Source organism: Hippopotamus amphibius, chromosome 1, assembly GCF_030028045.1.
Source record: "Hippopotamus amphibius kiboko isolate mHipAmp2 chromosome 1, mHipAmp2.hap2, whole genome shotgun sequence".
In the NCBI taxonomy this organism is placed as follows: Eukaryota; Metazoa; Chordata; class Mammalia; order Artiodactyla; family Hippopotamidae; genus Hippopotamus; species Hippopotamus amphibius.
The window spans coordinates 118,839,733-118,861,628 of record NC_080186.1 but is presented as its reverse complement, the minus strand read 5'-3'; the positions used below and the strand labels follow the sequence as shown (position 1 = coordinate 118,861,628).

Genomic DNA, 21,896 nt, shown 5'->3' with positions numbered 1-21,896 from the left:
TACTCTTCATTGTGGTGTGTGGGCTCCTCATTGCTGTGGCTTCTCTTGTTGCGGAGCATGGGCTCTAGGTGCATGGGCTTCAGTAGTTGCAGCACATGGGCTCAATAGTTGTGGCGCACGGGCTTAGTTGCTCTGTGGCATGTGGGATCTTCCCGGAGCAGGGATCAAACCCGTGTCCCCTGCATTAGCAGGTGGATTCTCAACCACTGTGCCACCTAGGAAGCCCTGCATTTTTTATTAGCCAAAATGATTTTAGGATTAAGCAAAAAAAAAACAAAAGAAGAAAAACAAAAAGTGCGTTCATTCAGCCAGACACGAACTCCCTCTGTTGACAATTATATATCCCTTTCATGTCCTGTTTTCTGAGGTTTCTTTTCTCCACAATAAAATTGTGAGCTGTTCCAGGACAAGAACCTACGTAGCTGGGGTGGGGGTGGGGGTGGGTCAATAAATATTAATGATTGACAAAAAGGACACTCTGGGGTGTGCTGTCTCCCCCATCGAATTCCTTCAAATTCTTCTCTATGCCTTCCCTGCCAGAGTCGTTCTATATTTTCTGTTTGGATATTGAATCCAGACATCATGCCTGCTTTATAGGTAACTTTAGTGGGACCACTTGGGTAGGAGAGGTTGGGAGTATGTCTGCAAATCTAGTCTGGGATGACTTGCTTGCCGGCTCAGTTGGGGACGACGAACTCCTAACATGCCTGATTCTGTTCTCACTCACAAATCTGAGTTAAAGGAGGCGGTCTCTTTAAGAACAGTTGTGATGGCCCTGCCCTTGAAAGAGATCAGCTGAATCTGTGAGTCACATGACTTCAGCGTCTCTTCCGCCCTCTGAATTTGGGACCGCATGAGAAGCTATGAGGAGCCCTGCCGGGGTTGGGGGCCCTGTGCCCCCAGCCCCGTGCTCCTCCTGAGTCTACTAATGACAGCAGCTCCTTTTGGCCTGTTGGGGGAGGAGACCCGCCAGGTGAGGGGCTAGAGCAATGGTGTTTCAGGATATGCTACCTTGAAGGGTGGTTGGAATCTAGGGCAACCAAGGGGTGGGGGTGGAGTGTGCTTGCACTGAGAAGAGTTTCTTCAACCTGGGGGTCGGGGCAGCCGTGGGTCACGGGACAGGATTGTGGAGTAGGGCGGATATGAGGGCTTCCTGTCTTCCGGTCAAATCTGGACCCTGACTTAGCCCTGAGTCAGCCAGGTCCAGGCAAGTGTTGGATTTTTTTCTTCCTCTCAGTCCTGTGCTCTGATCTCTCCACCAGGGTCAGGGCAGTTCTGGCTCTACCCTCGTCTCTTCCACCCCACCTCTGCCCCTTACAGCAAGGTTCTCTTAGCTCCCACAAGCATTCCTCTAGCCTAGGCCCCCAAGGTCCCACCCTTTCCCCATTGTTTTCCAAGCCCCCCTCTCCTTATCCCCAAACGTCTTTGCCCTGTGTCTCTCTGATCCTATTCCCTTGACCCTCCACTACTCCATGTTCCAGGTGTCTCTGAAGGTAATCTCAGACTGGCTGGACCCTTCCCAGAGCCTGCTTCATATCCGGGCAGTGGGTACCAATTCCACGCTGCACTATGTGTGGAGCAGCCTGGGGCCCCCAGCAGTGCTGCTGGTGGCCACCAACACCCCCAACAGCACCCTGAGTGTCAACTGGAGTCTCCTGATTTCCTCTCATCCTGACGGGGGCCTGATGGTGCTCCCCAAGGAAAGCATCCAATTTTCTTCTGCCCTTGTCTTTACCAGGGTGAGGAGGTTGGGGGAGAACCAGGGGGAATAGTGCGGAGGAGAGGGTTCATTCGAGGTAGAGGGAGAAATTGAAGACTGGGGGTAGGTGAAGTAGAGTCAGGTATGAGAGCCTGGGGTGGGCCCAGTGAGTGGGCGGAGGTGATTCCGGAGAAAGCTGGACTCAGGCAAGCCCAGTCCCTCCCCACCTCCACCCGCCAGCTGTTTGAGTTTGACAGCACCAACACATCCGACACAGCCGCAAAGCCTCCAGGAAAATCTTATCCCCCGTACTCCTTGGCCAATTTCACCTGGAACAACATCTCTGACTCATTGGATCCTGCTACACTGAGCGCCACATTTCGAGGCCATCCCAGTCACGACCCCACTGGGGCTTTCGCCAATGGCAGCCTGGCCTTCAGGGTAAGCGTGCGGGGAATCAGAACTCCAAAGGCTGGTTTATGAGGGTGGGAGCTAATGACGGGGGTCACCTTGAAACACAGGCATCCACCTGCTTCCCACGCTTCCCATGCCTCTTCCATCCTAGGTGCAGGCCTTCTCCAGATCTGGCCGACCAGCCCAACCCCCTCGCCTCCTGCACACAGCGGACACCTGCCAGCTGGAGGTGGCCTTGGTCGGGGCCTCTCCCCAGGGAAACCGCTCCCTCTTTGGGCTGGAGGTGGCCGCCTTGGGCCAGGGCCCTGACTGCCCCTCAGTGCAGGAGCAGCGCTCCATCGATGATGAATACACACCTGCCGTCTTCCAGGTCAGGCGTCCCGCGGAGAAGCAGATGGGTGGGCGGTGAAGGGGGGCCCCATTAGGACCTCAACCATTTACCATTTAGTAAGACTTTATTCAGCTCCTTCAAGTGCTGGGCATTGTGAGAGTCTCTGCTCTCAGTGGAGGAGCCAGAGGGAAGGCAGTTCAGTGTGACTAGTGCTCTGACAGGTGGGATCTGCAAGGGCCCGAGGGTCCAAAGGAGGGAGCTGAGTGCAGGCTTGCTGAGTGTTGAGGCTGGACGAGGACTCAGTGCCATCCAGGCCAGCTCCCCTTTCCACAGAGGAGACATTGATGCCAACAGCCTGTGAGTTCTAGAACCAGGGCTAGGATTCAGGACAGCTCGTGACAGAGGCCGGGAAAGGGTGGGGGAACAGAAGGGTCAGGCACCCTTGGTCCTCCTCATCCTGCCTGTTTGCCTTTCTCCCCAGTTGGACCAGCTGCTATGGGGCTCCCTCCCATCAGGCTTCATGCAGTGGCGACCAGTGGCTTTCTCCCAGAAGCAGGGCAGCCGGGAATCAGCCATGCCCTGCCAAGCTTCCCCTCTTTACCCTACCTTGGCATACCTCCCCCAGTCACCCATTGTCCGAGCCTTCTTTGGGCCCCAGAACTTCTGTGCCTTCAATCTGACATTTGGGGCTTCCACAGGCCCTGGCTACTGGGACCAACACTACCTCAGCTGGTGAGAGCCAGGGCCTGGGCCAAGGGTTTGGGAGGTTGAAGGGGAGGAGGGCTGGGCCTCTCAGCCTTTCCTCCTGAGTCTGCTTACCTCTCTTTCTCACTCTGCTTGCTCTAGGTCCATGCTCCTGGGTGTGGGCACCCCCCCGGTGGATGCCTTGTCCCCGCTAGTCCTGGGCATCATGGCGGTGGCCCTGGGTGCTCCCGCGCTCATGCTGTTAGCGGGAGGCCTGTTTCTGCTGCTGGCCCACAGGCGGCACTCAGAATACCAGCCCATAAACTGAGGCCTGCTCTCTAGAGGGAAGGACATCACTGGACCTGCCTAGCTGGTCTGCAGGCTGGAGGGTCAGTGTTCCCAGCCGGCTGCTCCCTTGCCCCATCTTGCTTTTCCGCGGAACCTCAGAGACCAGCCTCAACTTCTTGCGGACCCAGGTGGGGCTTCCTTCGAACTCTGAGGAGAGACCAGGGACACAGTGATCGCTAGAGGAAGGGTCCCCTCGGTGTTGCCTCCCTGCTCCTCCACCACCACCCCCGCCCCCATTTCCCCTGGATGGGACTCACAGGCCTAAATGAGAGGACTGCTGACTGTCTGCTACCCTGGAGGGCATGAAATAGACGGGTTTTTTTTCACAGGGCTTGTCTCTCCGTGTGTGAGTGTTTGGGGGCTGGTTCCAGGGAATGAGAGGGCTGGAGATGGGCATGGAGGACAAGTTCTTGTTTGCAGCCCCCTTTCCTGCCCAGGCCCAGCTCTCTCCCTTGCCATGGGACCAGGCTCCGGCCAGCCACTCTTCAGTATGTGCAGCTGGGAGGTCTCCGGCACAGTCTGAATCAAACAAGGAAGGGACACTTGAGACTAGCGGACAGACGCAAAGGAAGAGCCAAGGAAGACTGTGGTGGTTGTTTATTGTTACACACTCACACGGGGTTAACATCAACCACTGTGCCTTCCAACCACGCCCAGCCACCCACCCACACACACACCTCTTGGGAGGCAGGTTTCCCTGTCTGCTCCTCTTCCCGTGGGAGAGGTGTGACTTCTGGGCAGTTTGGAGGTGCAAGGTTACAGCGACCTAAAGGGTGGGAAGGAGGAGGCAGCCACTCTGGACGGGGGCAGCTGTAATTGACTTGACTGAGGCCAAAGGGCCTATGAAGGCCAGTCATGGGGGGTCCTGAATCCAGGTCCCCAAACATGAAAGGTTTTCACCAAACATGAAGGTGCTGTTTGATCTGATGCCCAGCCTTTGCCTTTAGGCATGGGGAACGTTTCCAATGTTTTTGAGGCCCTCTGCTTAGACAACCGGCATAGACATGGTCGGAATTTTGGCTGTGGCTCTGCCAGCTGCCTCACAGGAGGCTGGAGAGAGCAGAGCAGCATCCTGCCATTGTGGGCCCTAGTGGCAGTGGTAGGAGGCTGCCTCTGCTCCTGGTCCTGTACCCTCAGCATCCTTAGGAACACGGCTGTGCACCTCTTTCCCTGAAAGAATGTCTAAGTCCCTCCCGCATAATTGTCCCAGGCTCCAAAGGTGAAGGGAGCACCCCAACCCGGGAGAGCAGGGGACAGTCCAGGCTCTGACTGGATGGGACCCCTGTCGGGGCAGTAGGTGGGTTCATCCCACCCAGGTACCAGAGCTGGGAGCAAGGAGGCAGGGCAGCTCAGCCCCAGGCGTGGGGCCTGTAGTCTGAGACCGAGCGGGCGTGGTCGGGGTAGTCCAGGCGGCTCTCGGAGGCAGTGAGCATGCGTTCGGGCTCCACCACGAACATGTAGTAGAAGTTCCACACCAGCATGGACAGCAGGGGCAGGAACGTCAGGCTGTAGCCAAAGCCTCGGAAGGAGCGGCCCACGGCGAAGGTCAGCCAGTATATCAGCCTGGGAGGCAAGAAGAGATCGGGCTTTACTCGAGGGAAGTGCATCAGCTAACTGGCAACAGGCAGACGACGGGGAGAACAGAAAGTGGGGGCAGCAGGTGGGGCTTGGTTGGCACAACTGATACCTCGAAAAACAGCCAGTGTTTATGCACTTACTATGTGCCAGGCACGGTACTAATTACTTTAGGGGCGCTATTTAATTTAGACCCCCCCACAGCTCTGCGAAGTGCGTATATTATTCACCTCCTCTGTTTACTTTTCAGATTTTAATTAAAAATTTTTGAGTGGGCAATATACATTTACATGATTCAAAATTCAAAGGTACCAGTGAGTACAGTGAAATGTCTTCCTTTACTGATTCCCAGATACCCAATTATTTCCCTTCCCCTCCTCACCTCTATTCCACTCCCCGCCAAGACATCCAACATTATGGTTTCTTGTGCATTGTGATGTTTTTTGTATATATGAGCAAAAAGATTTATGTTTTCCTCTCCCCCTTTGTTTTTTGGTTGTTTTTTTTTTTTGAAGTCTGGTAGCAGACTATATATAGAGGTTGTTCTGCACATTGATTTTCCCATTTAATATATTTTGGAGATGATGTTATATCAATATATAAACAGCTTCATTATTTCACAGCTGCAGTACATTCTACTGTATTTATTTCCCCTTTTGCAGATGAAAGAACTAAGATTCCCAAAGTCCAAAGTCACACACGGGGAAGTAGTAAAACCATGATTTGAACCCAGGCCTGTTCATCACCCCCTCTCCTGCCACTTTAGAGGGGCTGAGGGAAAGAAGAGAGTAAGTAAACCAGCTGCATGAGAGCTTGAAACCCAGAGGGATGGATCGGGAGCAGCCAAATGTCCCCTCTTGGAAGAGCCATTCAAAATACACCCCCCTCAATGGGGGAAAGGCAGCAGCTTCCTCTTAAAATACGAAGGATCGCTTATAAAAAGGAGATGCCCCTATTTTTTTACCTGGAAAATGGAGGAAAGCATAACTGCTGCTTCTCTACTGCACCAGGTAGCATCCTGGCACATTAATAATATAAAAGTTCACATCTAGTGAAACTTGACCAAGTACAGACTCTACATGAATTAACTAACTTAATCGTCACGATAACTCCATTTTATAGATGATGAAACTGAGGCACAAAATACTTAAGTAACTTGCCCATGGTAGAAAAGAAGGACCCTGGATGAGAGAGGGAAGAGACCTGGGTCCTAGTCCTGCCTCTGCTGCTGACTGACCTATGCAGCTCTTCTCCCCCAATCTGTAGTCACCTCCCCTCTGTAAGATGGGTAAGATGGACCAGATAACTGCTTGTCCTTTAGCTCCCTGATGATTCTTTCTGCTTAAACCAACTTCTGTCTGAGACCAGCATTCCCCAAGAGGGAGATGGGAGGTTGCGTTACATGAGCTGGAGCTTATTTATCTTGGGAAACATCTACTGGGAGAACGTGCAGGGCTGCATGATGGTCACGAGGCTGGTGGGACAAATGACCACTAGATTACACTCAGAAGTGACAGGAAGACAGATTTGAGCTCAATAGGGAGAATGCTTTAGCAGTTAAAGCTACCTGGAGGGCTTCCTAGGTGGCACAGTGGTTAAGAATCCGCCTGCCAATGCAGGGGACACGGGTTCGATCCCTGCTCCAGGAAGATCCCACATGCCACGGAGCAACTAAGCCCATGTGCCAAAAAACAAAACAAAACAAAACAAATAAAGCTACCTGGAATCCTACATGGGAAATAACAAAAGGAAATGTATTAGGAGAAAAAATGGAAAGACCTGCATTTGGCTTTTGGGTCAATAGTAGTTCACATGAAAACACCCCTAAGGATTTCAGGTGCCTACAAATTCTAAACGAAAGCAGAGTAATGAGGCTGCCTGTTTAGACCTATGTGGCCTCAGTTTGTATGAACAGGACAGTACCCTTGACCAGCCCCCACCCCTCCCATTTGATAGGCAGGAGAATTTTCTGCCTAGAGGGAAGGACACAGGAGAGTGAGGGACCAGGGCCGTTTAGCAAAGTAAACACTGGCGTAGCAGAGTGTTGGAGCTGGGGGGATTGAGAGCTGTTGACAAAGATCTGAATTTGTCTAGGCAACCACAGAGGTCAGAGACAGGGCAGCAGTTAATTAGGACTTTTGAAAAATGAAACAGACTGCCTTATAAAGAACTAAGCACTTGGTCACAGGGAGTGTTCAACCAATGTTCAGGCAAAGGCCACCTGACCAGAGCGCCACAGAGGAGTGGCTGCAATGGGTGGGAGGTTGGTCTAGGTGATACCTGAAAGCACTTCCGGTTCTAGGTTGATATATGTGTCTTATGAAAGACATATGAGCTAATCACCTGCTACCAGGTGAGGTACGGTGCAAGGAAGAAAGTGGACTCAGCTTCCCGGGGTGCACATTTGGGCTGATGCAGGATCCGGAAAGCTCCCTGGCTCTCCAGACTTACAGATGCCTGGGTCCCTCGAGCACCACCACCTCCCCTATGCCCTACCCCAAGCCCCAACTCACCGGGAGATGGCAAAGAAACCAGTGAGCAGAGGGAGCAGTTTGAGGGTATCTTGGGGCAGGTAAGTGGAAAGCACGGCGAGGTTGAAGAAGTACAGGATGAAGAGCTGGATTGACTGGGCCACATATCGTCGGTGGATCTCCACCTCCCGCCGTGGCTCCCCAAAGGGCCGCAGGGCAGAAAAGCACAACAGGCTCAGCCCGTACACCAGCATCCCTGGGTGGGGTTGGAAGACACATGGGATCAGGAGAGGAGCGGCAGGCAGGAGGCTGGGGCAGGGTTCCTAGCAGAGAGCTCGTGGTCATGGGCCCTGCGCCACTGAGGTGGTCCTGGGAGGAGGTGGGCACACAGGGTGCCAGGGTGTGGGAGGCCCTGAGGGTCCAGGTCTAGTGAAGGGAAATTCTCCTGCTCCCCAAGCCAGGCCGGCCCTGCCCTCCAGCCCGGCTCCCACACACCCCCTCCCTTCTCTGCAGGGCCCAGGCTCACCCAGTACAATGGGGAAGGTGGCGAAGACCCCGCAGCGCAGCGTGTAGATGAGGCGGGAACTCATGGTTGGCAGGCGTGGGGCATCGAAGGGCAGGAAGGCATATGCCCCGTAGAGCAGGCAGGGGAAGAGTATGAAGGCGGCTGCCACCGAGGCCACGGCCCTCAGCCCCTCATGGCCTCCACAGCCCCTGCAGCCCCCACAGGAGTGGCCAGGCGGCCTCACCACGGCCTCGGCCCACTTGCACGCCGGGGGCTCAGGGTGGGGGGCCCGGGCGGGCAGGAAGGTCCGGCCGCGCTCACCCTCACTGGCTTCACAGCACACAACGAGGTCTTCCTGGGGCCGCTGCTCAATGCACTGCAGGTCGATGGGCACGAAGGCTCGGGCCACCTTCTCCGGCAGCAGGCTGGCGTCATCCTCGGGCAGCTCCTCTATCTTGGTGGGTGGCTCTGACTCCAGGGGCTCAAGCTCAATTTTCCTCCAGCCAGGGGGATCTGGGAACGGGGCACTGGGCTGGGGGCCAGTCCCCCAGGGCAAGGTGGCAGCCTCACTTACTGTGCTGTCTAGGCCATCCTCTGTCCCCTCTCCAGCTGTAGGAGACCCAGCTGAAGACCCCACTCTGGAGGCCTCAGCTCCAGGGGACTCAACCCCAGCTTCCTCTTCCAGCTTCTGGCCATTGGGGACCAAGGCCTGGGGTGGGCTCTTCTCCAGGGCCTCGGGCCCCTTCACTTCCAGCAGGGCCAGGGTCTCGGGTTCTGTCATCGTGGGGCTTTACTTCTGGGGTCTACCGCAAGGTCATGTCACCCTAGAGGCAGCAGAGGAAAGTTCTGTCAGAAACTGCCGTCCTCTGGCCCTCAGAAGGGGTTGAAAGAACCGGAACTCTCCAGGGCATCTGGCCTCATGGGCTTTTTAGTCCCTTCTGGGACCTTAGGGAGAACGTGGTCCGGAGGAAGGTGTTGAAATAGGGAGGCAGGAGGGAAGGGAGCAGCTGAAATGGAGGCACCCTTTCAACATCAAATGCTATTCAGCAGGAGAGGGTGAGTCAGGGGGCACAGGCCCTGGCAGCTGTGGCCTCAGCCAGCCTCCACCCACACCTTCTACCCCCTCCACCAAAACCCCTGGGGGCATGGCCACCCTAATGCAGGAAAAGGAGGGGTCTAGAATTTTGACAAGGGCTTTCTTCCCACTAAGGATCTTCTTGTGGACAGAGAAGCTGCCCCTTTACCTCCACACCTCCTCGTCCCCTGCAGATCCCCAACTGGAACTCGCCTGGCAACTGATACCAATGATTTGCCAACAGATCTGTCCCAAGGAGCTGGCAGTAGCAGTGCACCCTGTTCTTTTGTCTCCAATCTGGATACTTGGTCAGTTTCCAAACTTCTCAGTAACCCTCCCCCTACATCTCCAGAGAGCCTGGGTCTGTTCATTCTGACCTCTAAGTCTAATCGAGGCTGTTTCCCATGACTCCTCTCTGGTCTTTCTCCCCTCCCTGCCGCTCTCCACTTCACTGCTTCTGGATGGGGCTGATTCCCCTCTCTCCACCTCCTCAAGGACCTCCTACCCCTTACTGTTTGGACCCATGACACCTCCTTACTTTCCATCTGCAGAGAGGTAGAGGGTCCCCAGCGTCCGGGAAGGAGCTGCCCAGCTCCCTGCTGGCTCTGCAAGTATTCCTCTTGGTCTCCCTCCCTTTACCTGTGTCTCCAAACCTGTCTGACCAGAGCAGGTGGGGCCCAGTTTAAAGGGGCAGGCCCCGCCCTGCTGAATCTGCCGACACAAAGAGCGTTAAAGGAGGACGTCATCCTTTCTGAAAGTGGGGGTGCAGCTGAGCGTAGAGGTAAGTGTGTGTTTTAGGAACATGGGATGTGTAGGAACTCCCCTCACAGGAAAGCAAAGGGGGAAAAGTGGGTTTGTGTATCAAATGGTGTTTGGAGTAGATTGGGATACCCAAAAAAGAGGTGGAATTTCTACACTTAAATTCATTCAGTATTTATTGAGCACCTGTTATTAGCTAGGCACTATTCTAGGCACAGACACAGGAAAGAACAAGATGACAGGCAAAGTCTCTGCATTTACAGAGCTTGCTCTATTGGGGTAACATAACGAAAAAAGCCTAGCAACTAAACCAACATGACAATTTCAGTAGGGAAAACGTCTTTGCCAAAGTGATACCTGAGCTGAGACCCAATGGGAAATCAGGAGAATAAGTGGTCCAGGCAGAGAACAGCAAGTGAGAGGCCAATGAGTGAGAAAGACAGGTTGTTTCAGGAACAGAAAGAAGGTCAGTGGCTGAGAAGGGAATTTATGTTCCCATTACAGCAGATACACAGGTCCCCTGAACACCTTGCTTTTTAGGTTAGGTTTAAGGTTAAGAAAGCGATAGGAATCCAAGCTAATCATTTCTATGGGAGGACCAGGGGGCAGAAACCTAAGGGTGTAGCTTCTCATTCCTGTGGATCTTTTCCCCTAAAGGCATTTGAGCTTTGTGAGGGCAGGGACAGTGTCTGGACCGCTCACCTCTGTGTCTCGAGAACCCAGCATTGTGACTGGAAGAGAGCAGGTGCTCAATAAATGTTTGCTGGACTGGTGAGAGATGAATGTGCAAGTGGAAATCTTTGGGTTGGGGTGGGGGAGCTAAAGGGCAGAGGTGCCTGTACAAGAGTCCTGTATTGGAGGGCTTTACTCTTATGCTATGCTGGACTCTTTCCAAGAAAATTTTCACATACACGTTTTTTGTTTGTTTAAATAATGGGGGGAAAGGGAGAACTGGAATCACTCTAACCAGTAATCTGAAAGAGGCTCGGCTCAAACGGGGGTGGGGGGCAGAAGGATGGACCAAATGACCACTCTCGGACAAAGCAAAGTCACGCTCCTAGCTGTGAGCCCATCTGCCCGGACCCAGCTTAGCATCAGCTCGCCGGCAGAGTCCACTGTCCGTTCTCTGGCAGCTTTGTCGATAAAGTTTTTCGCAAAGGCTTGCAGAAGCCGGAAAGAGACCGTGCTGCCCAGAGTTAGTTCTGGCAACTTCCCGGGAGGGAAAACGAGTTTCGCGAGATTTGGTAGCAGCAAGCCACTGGCCCGCAACTTGGAGCTGCTATCGCGAGATTTGGCAGGCGGAGGAGGAGCTGTCGCAGGCAGCCGCCTTACAGCGATGGCGGCCGAGCAGGGCCGGCAGCGGTGGCGGCTGCGGCTACGGCCGGAGACGGCAGTGGTGGCGGTAGCGGTGGGTGGCGGGGGCCTGTGACCGGGAGCCGCCCCCGGACCCGGGCATCATGAGCCAAGGCCCCCCCACAGGGGAGAGCAGCGAGCCCGAAGCAAAGGTCCTCCACACTAAGCGGCTTTACCGGTGAGAGGGGCCGGGGCGTGAGTGCAGCCGCCGAGGGAAGTGGGGGGACAGCGAGGGGCGGGGCCTCCCGGGCGGGCGGGCTGGGGTGCGGGCGAGGGAGGAGGGTGCAATTTTGGAGGGAGCAGAGGGGGCGGGGCCCCGTAACCCGGGATTGAGCTGAATGAGGAAGGAATTGGGTGGGTGGGAGGTTGGGAGCGAAGCACGTGGAGGGATCTCTTCCGCAGTGGGCTTGGGGCGGGTACCGAGCTTTGCTGATTTGGGTTTAGAAGGTGGCAAGTGGGAACTGCAGGGGTTAGGAAGGTGAGGGGGGGGTCATAGATGGGAGCAAAACCCGGAAGGGAATGGTGCTTAGGACCCTGTAAGGGCTTACAGGGAAGAGCCCTGGACTGAAGTCAAGAGAGCCAGGTTCAGGTCCTTGCTTTGCCATTTTCTAATTGTGTGACCTTGGGCCTCAGTGTTCTCATCCTTAAAAGGCGAGATCTGGATTTGATAGGCTTTGAGGTCCACTTATTGGCTCTAAGTTTTGGGAATCTAAATGAAAAGAAAGAGGCTGGAAGACTGTTTGTGTCGGACTGGAAGGGCGGTGAAGGACTTTGAGTCCAGAATGTTCTTAGGTCATAGGAGCCCATTTCAGGGCACCTGGGGACTCCTGAGTCCTGCCTTCCTTCCAGCCTCATGACTACAGTCTTTTGCCAGGCAACTTCCAGTCCTGGTTTCTGATTTCCACAGTGCCACTCACACTGCTCAGCCTTTCAGCCCTCTGCTGGGAAGAGGCCAGTATGAGCTCTTCCTGCCCTGAGTGAGTGCTCCCCGCCCTGAGTCGAGCGTTTTGTGTGGGGCAGCTGGAACATGGGCTCTGGAACTGATTCAAAATAGGGTGAAGCATAGAGACCAAATTGAGTTTTCTGCTTTCTAACAGCGAGTAGGGTTTGGGGGTTTCATTTGGCCCAGGCTCTTTAGAACCAGAGGTGTTTGCATGAGAAGACTACCTTCAGAGCCATGGGCTTCATCTTGGCAGTGAAAGAGTCAAGAGCATGTTGTCTTTTCCTCCCTCGAGTAGGCATCCTGCCTGCTCTGGCTTCCTAAACCAGAAGGCAGAGGGGAGTATAGGTTTCTCCAAAAATAGAACAGTGATCCAATCCATCAGCCCCTGGGCTCCCACTGTGGGCTGCCCCAAGCAGTCTCCGGGCGGGTGAGGAGTTGGCTGGGGTGGCACATGTGCCTCGTCATGTTGCCGAGTGTCAGCGCTGCCTGTCAGACAGAGCGTGGGTAGTGCCCGGAAGATTCCTTACTTGTCCCCAGCTTTTGGTAATGGCTCCTGTCATCCTTCTCATCATTCACAAATCTTGTTTCGCAATCCACTTGCCCTCACAGAACGGACTGACTTAAGCTGATACGTTTGCAAGTGTGCACATGGGTCTGTCTGCTGGTAATTATGTGTTGTTGGCTTTGGGCAGGGTGGAAATTTGAGGCAGTATATCTCTTTTTATTATTTATTATAGCATGATGATTGGTGGGAAGAACTGGGGGAGGAAGGTCTGATTTCTCGGCCCAAGGTAAATGTGTTGTTAGACTATGAAACTGTCATCCAGCCTTCAGTAAATTTGGGAAATTCCCACAATCTATTTACAGAAATGAAAATTCTGAAATGTTTTAAGCACCTCAGAAAAGGCAGCTGGAAAAGGGATGCTGGAAGGGACCCAAGCACCAATTAATCAGGCCAATTTTAACTTTCTTAAAAAACATATTTTTCTTTTTTAACACTGTACGGAGCCTAAGATTACAATGGTGAATGAGACACAAGACTGATTTTTGTAGTGATTGTTCTAAAGGAGATTACAGTTTAGTGGAGGAGCTTATGGTCTGATGGGAAATGTAGAAGAAAGTACAGAGACCTCTCAGCTTTAAGAGTTTGCAATTAGAACTTCCTAGAGTAGTGGTTACTAACCTTTTTGAATTGAGAATGTAGGAAAAGCTCTGGGGCCTGTCCATAAAAATACACACACACACACACACACACACACACACACACACACACACACACACACACACACACACACCCCCCCCCCCCCCCTTAGATCTACACATGGCACTGAAGTTAAAAGCCCTTTCCTGGGGGCTAAGCTGGCATAACACTGATGGCTGCCGGGTGCAGCCTTTGGCATTAAGGGCCAGGCGACTGAAAGGGCTTGGCGTCCATCTCTAGGCAGCCCAGGAGGTGTTTGGAGAAGTGCTGGGCTCTTAAGATTGCCTGTGAGAAGGCCTTGATTATCATCTTACCCACTCAGCTGGGTGTTGGAGGTCACTTTGCCCTGTATAGGACAGCTTTGAGTGGTGTACCACCTGAGCCGCCACAGGACCTAGCCTGCTGCGGCCCACTTTCCCCAGCCCAGGAGCATGTTTCAGTGTTCTGAAACAATTTTGGATTGTTTTAGGGATCATCATCCCTATTTTTTGGTGATTTTGTGCCCAGAGCTGTGCCTGATTCACCTGTTCTCACAGCTGCTATCTCTTGTCCTTTGGGTTTTACCCTTCCAGAGATGATACTTACCTAGGCACCTCTTGGCCATCCATTGCAGAGTTCCCTTGAACTTTTCTTTCAGGGTCTGGAATATCCTCAGGATGAAGACATACTTTTTGAGCACTTACTGTGTACAAGGCAGTATTATAGGTGCTTTATATATTAGCTAATTTAAGCCTCAAAAAGTAGGTGATGATATTAATCCCATTTTATAGATGAGAGAACTGAGACATAAGGAAGTTAGATATTTTACCCAGGACCACAAAGCTGGTAAGAAGTAGAGCTAGGGTTTGAACCCAGGTTGTCTGGTTCCAGAGCCTACACTCTATTAAAGAAACAGTTCTTTCAGCAGAATTCAGGAGACCTTATAGCTAAGCAGTTCAGGGACACCCTCCCCCCGCCTTTCCCTTATCCCATTATTCCAAAGCAGAGTTTTGTATTAGGAATGCCTTTCCTTTATGTCAGAGATAATAAACCTTTGCATAATATTTTTTTTTTTTATAACTAAAGAACATTTATTTGTTTTTCACTAAGACTTTGTCGTGAGGATGTAACTAAACTGCGTCACATCCCCCACCCCAATTTGAAGAAGGGTTAGTACAGTGAATGTTACAAAGCAGATATAACAGTTTGAAGGACTGGAACCAACATTAACGGACAAAACCAACCAATCTACATCATCATAAAAATGTTTAAGTAAAAAAAAGGGGGCAGGGGGAGAAGAGCGCCGCAAAGGGTGTTTCAGATTGAAGAAGATCCTCACATTTCATCTAACACATTCAATCCTGGCTAGAGTGTACCAAAATGGAAACAGGATTACTGTAATACAAAACTTCCACAACAGCACGCTGTACACACCTGTGTTCCAAGCCCACCCCCATCCCCTTAACGCTTCCAAACTCAACTATTTCCCGGCCTGCTGGGCCTGTCGACGAAGGAGTACGTAGATCTTCTCTTTAATCCAGTCTTTGTTATAAGGCTGGTACGTCTGGGTATCAGCTCGGTAAACAAGGCAGCTGAGGTCTGCCAGGTCATCAATAAAATCAAACAACTGACTGATATCATATGTGATAGACGGGCTGTTGGGATTCATTCTCTTCAGGTGTTCTTCATACATTTTACAAACACCTTCCATGCACTCATTCACAGATTCATAGTCAGCATAAGTTCTGCCTTCTGGCCTCTTGGTAGGCTGTACCAGCAAAATGGTGTGAGACATCGCGCCAAACTCCCTCGCTGCAGCCGCTGCTGACTCCCCTTTGCATAATATTAATTCATTCATTCCACCAATATTTATTGAATGGCTACTATATACCAATGCTGTATATAAATTGTTTCATTCAATCCTTACAACAGCCCTTTGAGGTAACTGCTATTATCTCCATTTTTATGGATGTGGTAACTAAGGCTTAAAGAGGTTAGGTAATTTCACCCAAAGTTACAGAGTTAGTAAAACAAAGCCAGGTTCAAACCCTAGATTTTCTGCCTGGCATTACAGCCTATGCTCTTTTTTCCTGAGAGAGTCTATCTTCCCATATTACAGAGTGTCTCTACCTTGACACTGTTGACAGTTGGGGCAGGATAGATGGTGGACTGTCCCATGTATTGTGGGGTGTCTAGCAGCACAGAGTAAATGCCAGTAGCAATGCTGCTTCTTGCCCTCCCCCAGGTTGTGACAATCACAAATGTCTTCAGCGTTGCCAGATGTCTTCTGAGGGGGCTGCTGTATCAGGGTGGAGCCTGTGTTCATCTTGTTTTGTATGGCGCTCAGGCTATAATCCACTTGGTTTCCCCACCCCTAATTTTTTCACTTTTCCTCTGGGATCACTGTCCAGCATCGTAGGTAGACCATACACATGGCTCAGGGGCTGTTTGCCTATATTTCCCTGCAGGGCTGTGGTGGAGGCCGTGCATCGACTTGACCTCATCCTTTGCAACAAAACCGCTTATCAAGACGTGTTCAAACCAGAGAACATTAGCCTGAGGAACAAGTAAGCTGAGACCCTAAACTATACGTTCTTATATAGTTTCTCTGTTCCTTTCCACCTGAAATCCTGTCACGTATGGACACATGTCCTCGCGTCTCCTGACCTCACGGTACAGTAGTGGGCTGTGATGTGGCACTGGGATCCCTCACTCTGCTGCTTCTGCCTCTAGTAGACTGGTGCCATTAGAATGGCATTTGAGCTGGGGCAGTTGGCCATAGTGCATGATGAGGGAAAGAAAGAGGAGATACAGAGGCAGAGTGAAAAGGAGAGAAAGGGAAAGGGAAAGAAAACGAGGATTATCAAAATTCTTACTGCCCCTGCCTCTATCTTTTGGGGCTCCCACTGCTTCCTAGGACTGCTGTCGTCTTGGGTCCTACTGAATGACCCTGGGTGTCTGTTGGGAGGCACAGAAATTTGTCAGTCAGGGTGTTGGCAAATGCCTTCTTGCCCTCAGTTCTGTGTCCCCCACCAGGGGATGGGCAGTGCCTCTCATGCTCCTCTACACCCTCCCAGGCTGCGTGAGCTCTGCGTCAAGCTTATGTTCCTGCACCCAGTGGACTATGGGAGGAAGGCTGAGGAGCTGCTGTGGAGAAAGGTATACTATGAAGTTATCCAGCTTATCAAGACTAACAAAAAGGTAAGGGGAGGTCAAGATCTGGGGAAGAAGTTTGTCTAAAGAGGGGAAGCTAAAGAAGAAAAAGAGAGCTAGGCAAGTGGGCCAGAGCATGGTTGTAGATAGGAAAACCAAGGAAGAGGTAGCAGAAAAGAGGGGGAGCCATATGGAATTAGGATTAGGGAAGGAGGAGAGCCTGATCCCAGATGGGAGACAAGAGAAGTAGGTCTAAGGGCATAGGGGTAACTTGTGAGTGAGAGGAGATGTGGATAAAGTTCCAGAGCCAAGAAGACGTGTTTATTTCTTCAGCAAGATGAATGTGATTAGGGACAGGGGAGCAGAACTAGGATCTGCTTGCTTAGCTCGTACCTTCCCTTTCCCTATCTCCAGCACATCCACAGCCGGAGCACGTTGGAATGTGCCTACAGGACACACCTGGTTGCTGGGATTGGCTTCTACCAGCACCTCCTCCTCTATATCCAGTCCCACTACCAGCTAGAGCTGCAGTGCTGCATCGACTGGACCCATGTCACCGACCCCCTCATAGGTCAGTGAAACCTGAAAGGTGGGCTCAAGGAGCAAGTTCAGATGCTTCTACTCCTGGCCTTCTTATCCCTCAGGATCCCTGTACCTTGTGACCCAGCCGGGCAGGGAGGATTCTAAAAGACCTATAAATGCTTCATGAAATTTGGATTTATCCAAACAAGCGTATGAGTTGGGGTGAAGATCCTAAGGAAAGAGAGAGAGGCCTCTTTGGTCTGGGGTTGTAGAGCAGTGTGGAGTCAGAGGAAGGGATGGAATGATCTAGAGTAGGGCTGGCGCTGGAAGATGTTATTAGTAACATTGTTTTTCTCCCAGTCAAATTTGGCTGGCATCTTCTTTTAATTTTAGAGATTGTTTCCTAGTATTTGATGAAGGTGTTAAAGTTTTTAGAAACGTTGGGGAAATCATGGACATTCTTTCAGGATAGTACAGATCTCTTCTTGGCCTTCTGAGGAACTGGGAGCTATGGTTTACCTGCTTTTCTGGTTGGTGGTTTTCTCTCTAGTTCAGCTGTCCTTTAGAGCTCCTCCTCTCTTCCTCCAGCTGCCCTTGCTCTTCATAGCCCTTCCCTCCCAGCCCCTTCCCTCACCCGGACGTTCTGGGGCAGAGATGGAGGTTGTGTCTGTGCCACTGTGTGGCAGCATTCTCTTGTCAGAAGCACAGCACTGTATTTTGTGCATTTAAAAACATGGAAAAACAAAACAGTGGGGAATTCCCTGACGGTCCAGTGGTCAGGACTCGGAGGTCTCACTGCCAGGGCCCCAGGTTTGATCCCTGGTCGGGGAACTAAGATCCTGCAAGCTGTGTGGCTCGGCCCAAAACAAAACAACATTAATCCGGGGCTTCCTAGATGGTGCAGTGGTTAAGAATCCGCCTGCCAATGCAGGGAACATGGGTTCGATCCCTGCTGCAGGAAGATCCCACATGCCGTGGAGGAACTAAGCCCGTGCGCCGCAACTATTGAGCCTGCGCTTTAGAGCCTGTGAGCTACAACTATTGAGCCCATGTGCTGCAACTACTGAAGCCCACGCGCCTAGAGCCTGTGCTCCGCAACAAGAGAAGCCATGGCAATGAGGAACCCACGCACCACAATGAAGAGTAGGCCCCACTCACCTCAAGTAAAGAAAGCCCGTGCACAGCAAAAAAAAGCCCCCAAAAAACCCAACATTAATCCAAGGCATCATTCATAGGCATTATACCAGATTGCCAGAGGGGCCCATAGCTTGAGCAAAGATGAAGAACCCTTATTTCAAAGGGTTAGTTCCCCAAACCCTTGTAGTTTTTCTTTTTTTCTTTTTTTTAATTTATTTGGTTGCACTGGGTCTTAGTTGCAGCAGGTGGGCTCCTTAGTTGTGGCATTTGAACTGTTAGTTGCGGCATGCATGTGGGATCTAGTTCCCTGACCAGGGATCGAACCCAGCCCCCTACAGTGGGAGCGCGGAGTCTTAACCACTGCACCACCTGGTTTTTCTCCTTATTGATATTTCTTATTCAGCCAACTAAGCGATGTCTCTATAGAAAATATTAGGAAGGGCTTCTCAGAATGGGAGCTACACACCTAGGAGAGTGCCTGCAAAGTGGAGTGGATAAGAGAATAGTCTCTGGAGCCAGACGGCCGGTTGAATCCTGGCTCTGTCACTTACCTGCTGTGCGACTTTGATTTAAGTGTAAGATGGAAGTAACAAGAGTAACTACCTCATGGGGTTGCTTTGAGGGTTACTTAAGTTGGTATTGTAATACACTTAGATTAGCAGCTGGCACATGGGAAACTGCCTCCTAAGTAGCTGAAGCTCTCTAAGTTACAAGGCTGCCTGGGGGAAGGGAGAGGTGAGAGCCCAGGTGTATTTGGCTCTGGCCACCACCAGTCCTCAGGTTAGGCAAGATGACCTCGTCTCCTTCATAAAAAGACTTGCCATAGACTGCCTTCTCCGTGGACCTCCTCCAACCAGGCAGAAGCCAGGAGCATTTACCTTGGCCTCATTCATATGCCATTCTTCCTGGGCAAGTTTCCCATCTTTACCCAAACCTTTTACCTTTAGGTGGGGAGCTGCTACCCAAGGCACCCATGACTGTACTGACACTTGAGCCCCACCTGTTCCTGCTTTCTAGAAGCCTTCCTATGATGACCTTTCGTATGACCTTCCCCCAGGGAGCTGTTCTAGGTTGAGGACCCTAGCCCGTCTGTTCCAGTTCCTTTCTGTCCTGTAAATGACCCCTACCTATGAATCTCCGTGTCCCTACCTCTGTCCACCTGTGAGCCTGTGTCTCTACCCATGTCCTGAATGGGTGTCTGCCCCATAAGGCCGTGTTCCAAAACTAGCCCTAGATTCTTGATCTTCTTTCTCCACCCAGGAAAGGTGTTTCCCCATAGGTAGGGGCAGAGGAATGGACTTATAAACCTCTCTCGCTTTCTTTCTCAGGATGCAAGAAGCCAGTGTCTGCCTCAGGGAAGGAGATGGATTGGGCACAGATGGCATGCCACCGATGTCTAGTGTACCTGGGAGATTTGTGTAAGAATCTGAACCTTTCATTTTTCTGTTCTGGGCTATAGGACAGGCTCCAACTGCTCGAATTGTTGGTACCACCCTTTATGTGGTTGGAGAGCAGGAGGAGTAGTTTGGCCTCCAGTCTGTTTGCAGTATTTCCTTCTTTTCACTGTTCTTCTGTGAGTCAAAAAGGTTGGGTGGATACAGGAAGAAGGAAAATGTCTTTGCATATTATGAAAGTCAGGGTGATAACCTGGTTTCAGTAGTAGGTTAGGGAGATTTTAAGTTGATGTGTTTCTTCTTTGGGGTTTTCTTTTCTCTTCATGCTTCCTAGAGGAATTACAGTTAGTCCTCAGGGAGGACTTATCTGCCTGAAATATGTTTCTCAGAATGGAAAAGTACTATCTTGCTTTATGGCCCCAGGTCTCTAGTCCTGATAGACAAAGTTTCTGTCATTAGACTGCCAGTGTGTGGCTGTCGGATGCGTTATCTTTTATTGACCTGAGGCTCCTCTCCCTGCCCCCATCCCACTCCTGGACCCTTTATAGGCAGGCGGCACAGAGAAAATCAGCTGTTTCACAGTAGATTGACCGAGTGTCATTAGTAATATCTTCTTTGTAAAAGTGAGCAGTTGAATTCCAGAACCAAATCTCAGAAGTCTTTTCAAGCACTTACATATGCTGCAGCTCCCCTTCGTTGGGAAGAGATAATCAAGAAGAGCCTCTTTACTTTACAAACACTATTCTTTACATTTTGGACCTACCAGCAAGAAACAGTTAAACAATTTGCCCATAGTCATGCAGACTTAAGACTGCGCCAGAGACCCAAGCAGCCTGCCTTCTAGCTCAGGTATCTTCCTCCCAGGCTCTCATTACAGCTCTCCAGAGTGGACTCCCAGATGAGGGGAAGTTTTTCTGAAACGTGGAATCATCGTATTTCCTTTTCTCCTCTCTCCTGCAGCACGATATCAGAATGAATTAGCTGGCGTAGACACAGAGCTGCTAGCTGAGAGATTTTACTACCAAGCCCTGTCAGTGGCTCCCCAGATTGGTAAGTGGACCCCACCCTGGGGCCTGCCAACCCAGCAGCATTTTCCAAGAGGAAGATGATGTTGAGATGGCAGGCAGGCCATACTCACTTCCCCCTAGGTCCTTCCCACTCTCAGTTCTTTCATATTTCACCTTGGTTCTGCATTCTTCCCTTTGCAGTACACATTCAGAAGGTGGTGGAAGGGGAAGTGAAATGGGAAAGTCTTGAACAAAGAAGGAAGGAGGCAGAAGAGGAGGTAGAGAGGATGGCTTCCCTGTCCCTGAGGTCTCTATAGAAAGAGGAGACCGTACTCCAGCTTCCCCCACGGAGGCACAGTGAGGGAAGGGATAAGGCTCCATTACAGAGAGAGATGGGGATTAGCGTGTAGGACAGAGAACTCAGAGGTGAGAGACTGAGCTGGGATAGAGGAGAGGGCTCCATGGAGTTCAGTCCACATCAAAAGAGCTACAGCTGCTGCTGAAGGAACGGCGCCCATCAGTGCTGAAATCGCTGGTGGACCAGGTGCGATTAGACTGGTAGGAAGTGAGTCTAGAATCAGTAACCCCTGGAGACACACAGTTCAGCTGCTGATCACCTGAGACACCACTGTCTTACTCTGTCACCTGCAGACCTGCTGTTCTCCCCATGAGTTCTCTGATGCTCAACATGGGTTGGGCCTGGCAGCTTTTGGTGAGTATTATGGCTACAGACTGTGTGGCTTCTCTTTCTCTCCAGGAATGCCCTTCAACCAGCTGGGCACCCTTGCGGGCAGCAAGTACTATAATGTGGAAGCCATGTATTGCTACTTGCGCTGGTGAGTATTTGCCAGCTCTTTCCCCAGCCCTACTTTCATGTCTACACAATTCCTGCTTTGTTTTCTCTCTTCCCTTTCTCCCTTCTCTAGCTCCTGGGTGAGATAGATAGGAGAATGCTAAGATTGAGGGGGTCCCTCCTCTCAGTGGCATCCTGATACAGCCCTGCTGCTTTTCACACAGCCACCTGGATTTGTAGGTACTTGGGCACCTAAAGTAGCTGTCAGCTATCATGCAGAATAACAGGATTGCTGCCTTCCTGAAGAAGGAAATTGATATAGTTGGGAAAATGGTACCAAAGTAGCCTCTGACAAGAACCCTAGAATCGTAGCGCTTCCGTGTCTTCAGGGGACAGAGATGACAGCATGGGGGGACAAGTTGAACAGGGTGGATCACTGCTTCCCTGGATCTTACACACTTAGCTCTTAGAATAAAAAAAATAGTTAGGGCACCGGAAGTTGATTAGGCTTAGGTTACTAAATCACCATAACCAAATGCACATGAGACTGATA

At 51.4% G+C, this 21,896-nt stretch overlaps 4 protein-coding genes across 10 annotated transcripts in view; 2 read left to right on the top strand and 2 right to left on the bottom strand.

The window, feature by feature from the left end:
- Positions 1–821: 821 nt before the first annotated feature.
- On the top strand, positions 822–3,807 carry GLMP (glycosylated lysosomal membrane protein). Of its 2 annotated transcripts, XM_057726473.1 has the most exons (6): positions 822–973; positions 1,482–1,739; positions 1,940–2,140; positions 2,265–2,483; positions 2,926–3,176; positions 3,291–3,807. In XM_057726473.1, the coding sequence occupies exons 1-6, from the start codon at positions 854–856 to the stop codon at positions 3,454–3,456; spliced, it is 1,215 nt and encodes a 404-aa protein (XP_057582456.1). In that variant the 5' UTR covers positions 822–853; the 3' UTR covers positions 3,457–3,807. The 2 variants fall into 2 exon arrangements, with proteins under 2 accessions (XP_057582456.1, XP_057582463.1); XM_057726480.1 differs by lacking the exon at positions 2,926–3,176 and having other exon boundaries at positions 832–973.
- TMEM79 (transmembrane protein 79) lies at positions 3,429–9,777 on the bottom strand. 4 transcript variants are annotated; one of them, XR_009052574.1, is made up of 5 exons: positions 9,641–9,777; positions 8,049–8,851; positions 7,565–7,778; positions 4,154–5,039; positions 3,429–3,623 (listed from the first exon to the last, which is right to left on the bottom strand). XR_009052574.1 is itself a non-coding variant. In XM_057726512.1 (5 exons), exons 2-4 carry the CDS (start codon positions 8,806–8,808, stop codon positions 6,486–6,488), a joined length of 1,014 nt encoding a protein of 337 aa, XP_057582495.1. In that variant the 5' UTR covers positions 8,809–8,851; positions 9,641–9,777; the 3' UTR covers positions 4,915–5,039; positions 6,454–6,485. The 4 variants fall into 4 exon arrangements, 2 of the variants coding, with proteins under 2 accessions (XP_057582478.1, XP_057582495.1); XR_009052573.1 differs by lacking the exon at positions 3,429–3,623 and adding an exon at positions 3,856–3,995; XM_057726512.1 differs by lacking the exon at positions 3,429–3,623 and adding an exon at positions 6,454–6,525 and having other exon boundaries at positions 4,915–5,039.
- SMG5 (SMG5 nonsense mediated mRNA decay factor) overlaps positions 9,245–21,896 on the top strand; it is a 30,162-nt gene continuing 17,510 nt past the window's right edge. Inside the window, exons 1-7 of one of the 3 annotated variants that reach the window (XM_057726459.1) lie at positions 9,245–9,883; positions 15,806–15,904; positions 16,415–16,538; positions 16,905–17,061; positions 19,478–19,567; positions 20,504–20,593; positions 21,308–21,386. In XM_057726459.1, the coding sequence (XP_057582442.1) occupies positions 16,440–16,538; positions 16,905–17,061; positions 19,478–19,567; positions 20,504–20,593; positions 21,308–21,386 (515 nt within the window). In that variant the 5' untranslated portion in view covers positions 9,245–9,883; positions 15,806–15,904; positions 16,415–16,439. Of the gene's footprint in view, positions 9,884–11,093; positions 11,393–15,805; positions 15,905–16,373; positions 16,539–16,904; positions 17,062–19,477; positions 19,568–20,503; positions 20,594–21,307; positions 21,387–21,896 lie in introns of those variants that run through there. The other 2 variants (XM_057726449.1, XM_057726439.1) reach the window with 2 other exon arrangements.
- LOC130848297 (enhancer of rudimentary homolog) lies at positions 14,744–15,166 on the bottom strand. The gene has a single exon (XM_057726588.1). The coding sequence runs from the start codon at positions 15,130–15,132 to the stop codon at positions 14,818–14,820; it is 315 nt and encodes a 104-aa protein (XP_057582571.1). The 5' UTR covers positions 15,133–15,166; the 3' UTR covers positions 14,744–14,817.

Coding starts and splice junctions, on each gene's coding strand:
- GLMP (XM_057726473.1), top strand. CDS start 854: ATGAGAAGCTATGAGGAGCCCTGCCGGGGTTGGGGGCCCTGTGCCCCC. Junction 2,141..2,264: donor ATGGCAGCCTGGCCTTCAGG/GTAAGCGTGCGG, acceptor CTTCCATCCTAG/GTGCAGGCCTTCTCCAGATC. Junction 2,484..2,925: donor ACACACCTGCCGTCTTCCAG/GTCAGGCGTCCC, acceptor CTTTCTCCCCAG/TTGGACCAGCTGCTATGGGG.
- TMEM79 (XM_057726495.1), bottom strand. CDS start 8,808: ATGACAGAACCCGAGACCCTGGCCCTGCTGGAAGTGAAGGGGCCCGAG. Junction 7,779..8,048: donor CACCTTCCCCATTGTACTGG/GTGAGCCTGGGC, acceptor AACCCCACCCAG/GGATGCTGGTGTACGGGCTG. Junction 5,040..7,564: donor GGTTTCTTTGCCATCTCCCG/GTGAGTTGGGGC, acceptor CTTGCCTCCCAG/GCTGATATACTGGCTGACCT.
- LOC130848297 (XM_057726588.1), bottom strand. CDS start 15,132: ATGTCTCACACCATTTTGCTGGTACAGCCTACCAAGAGGCCAGAAGGC.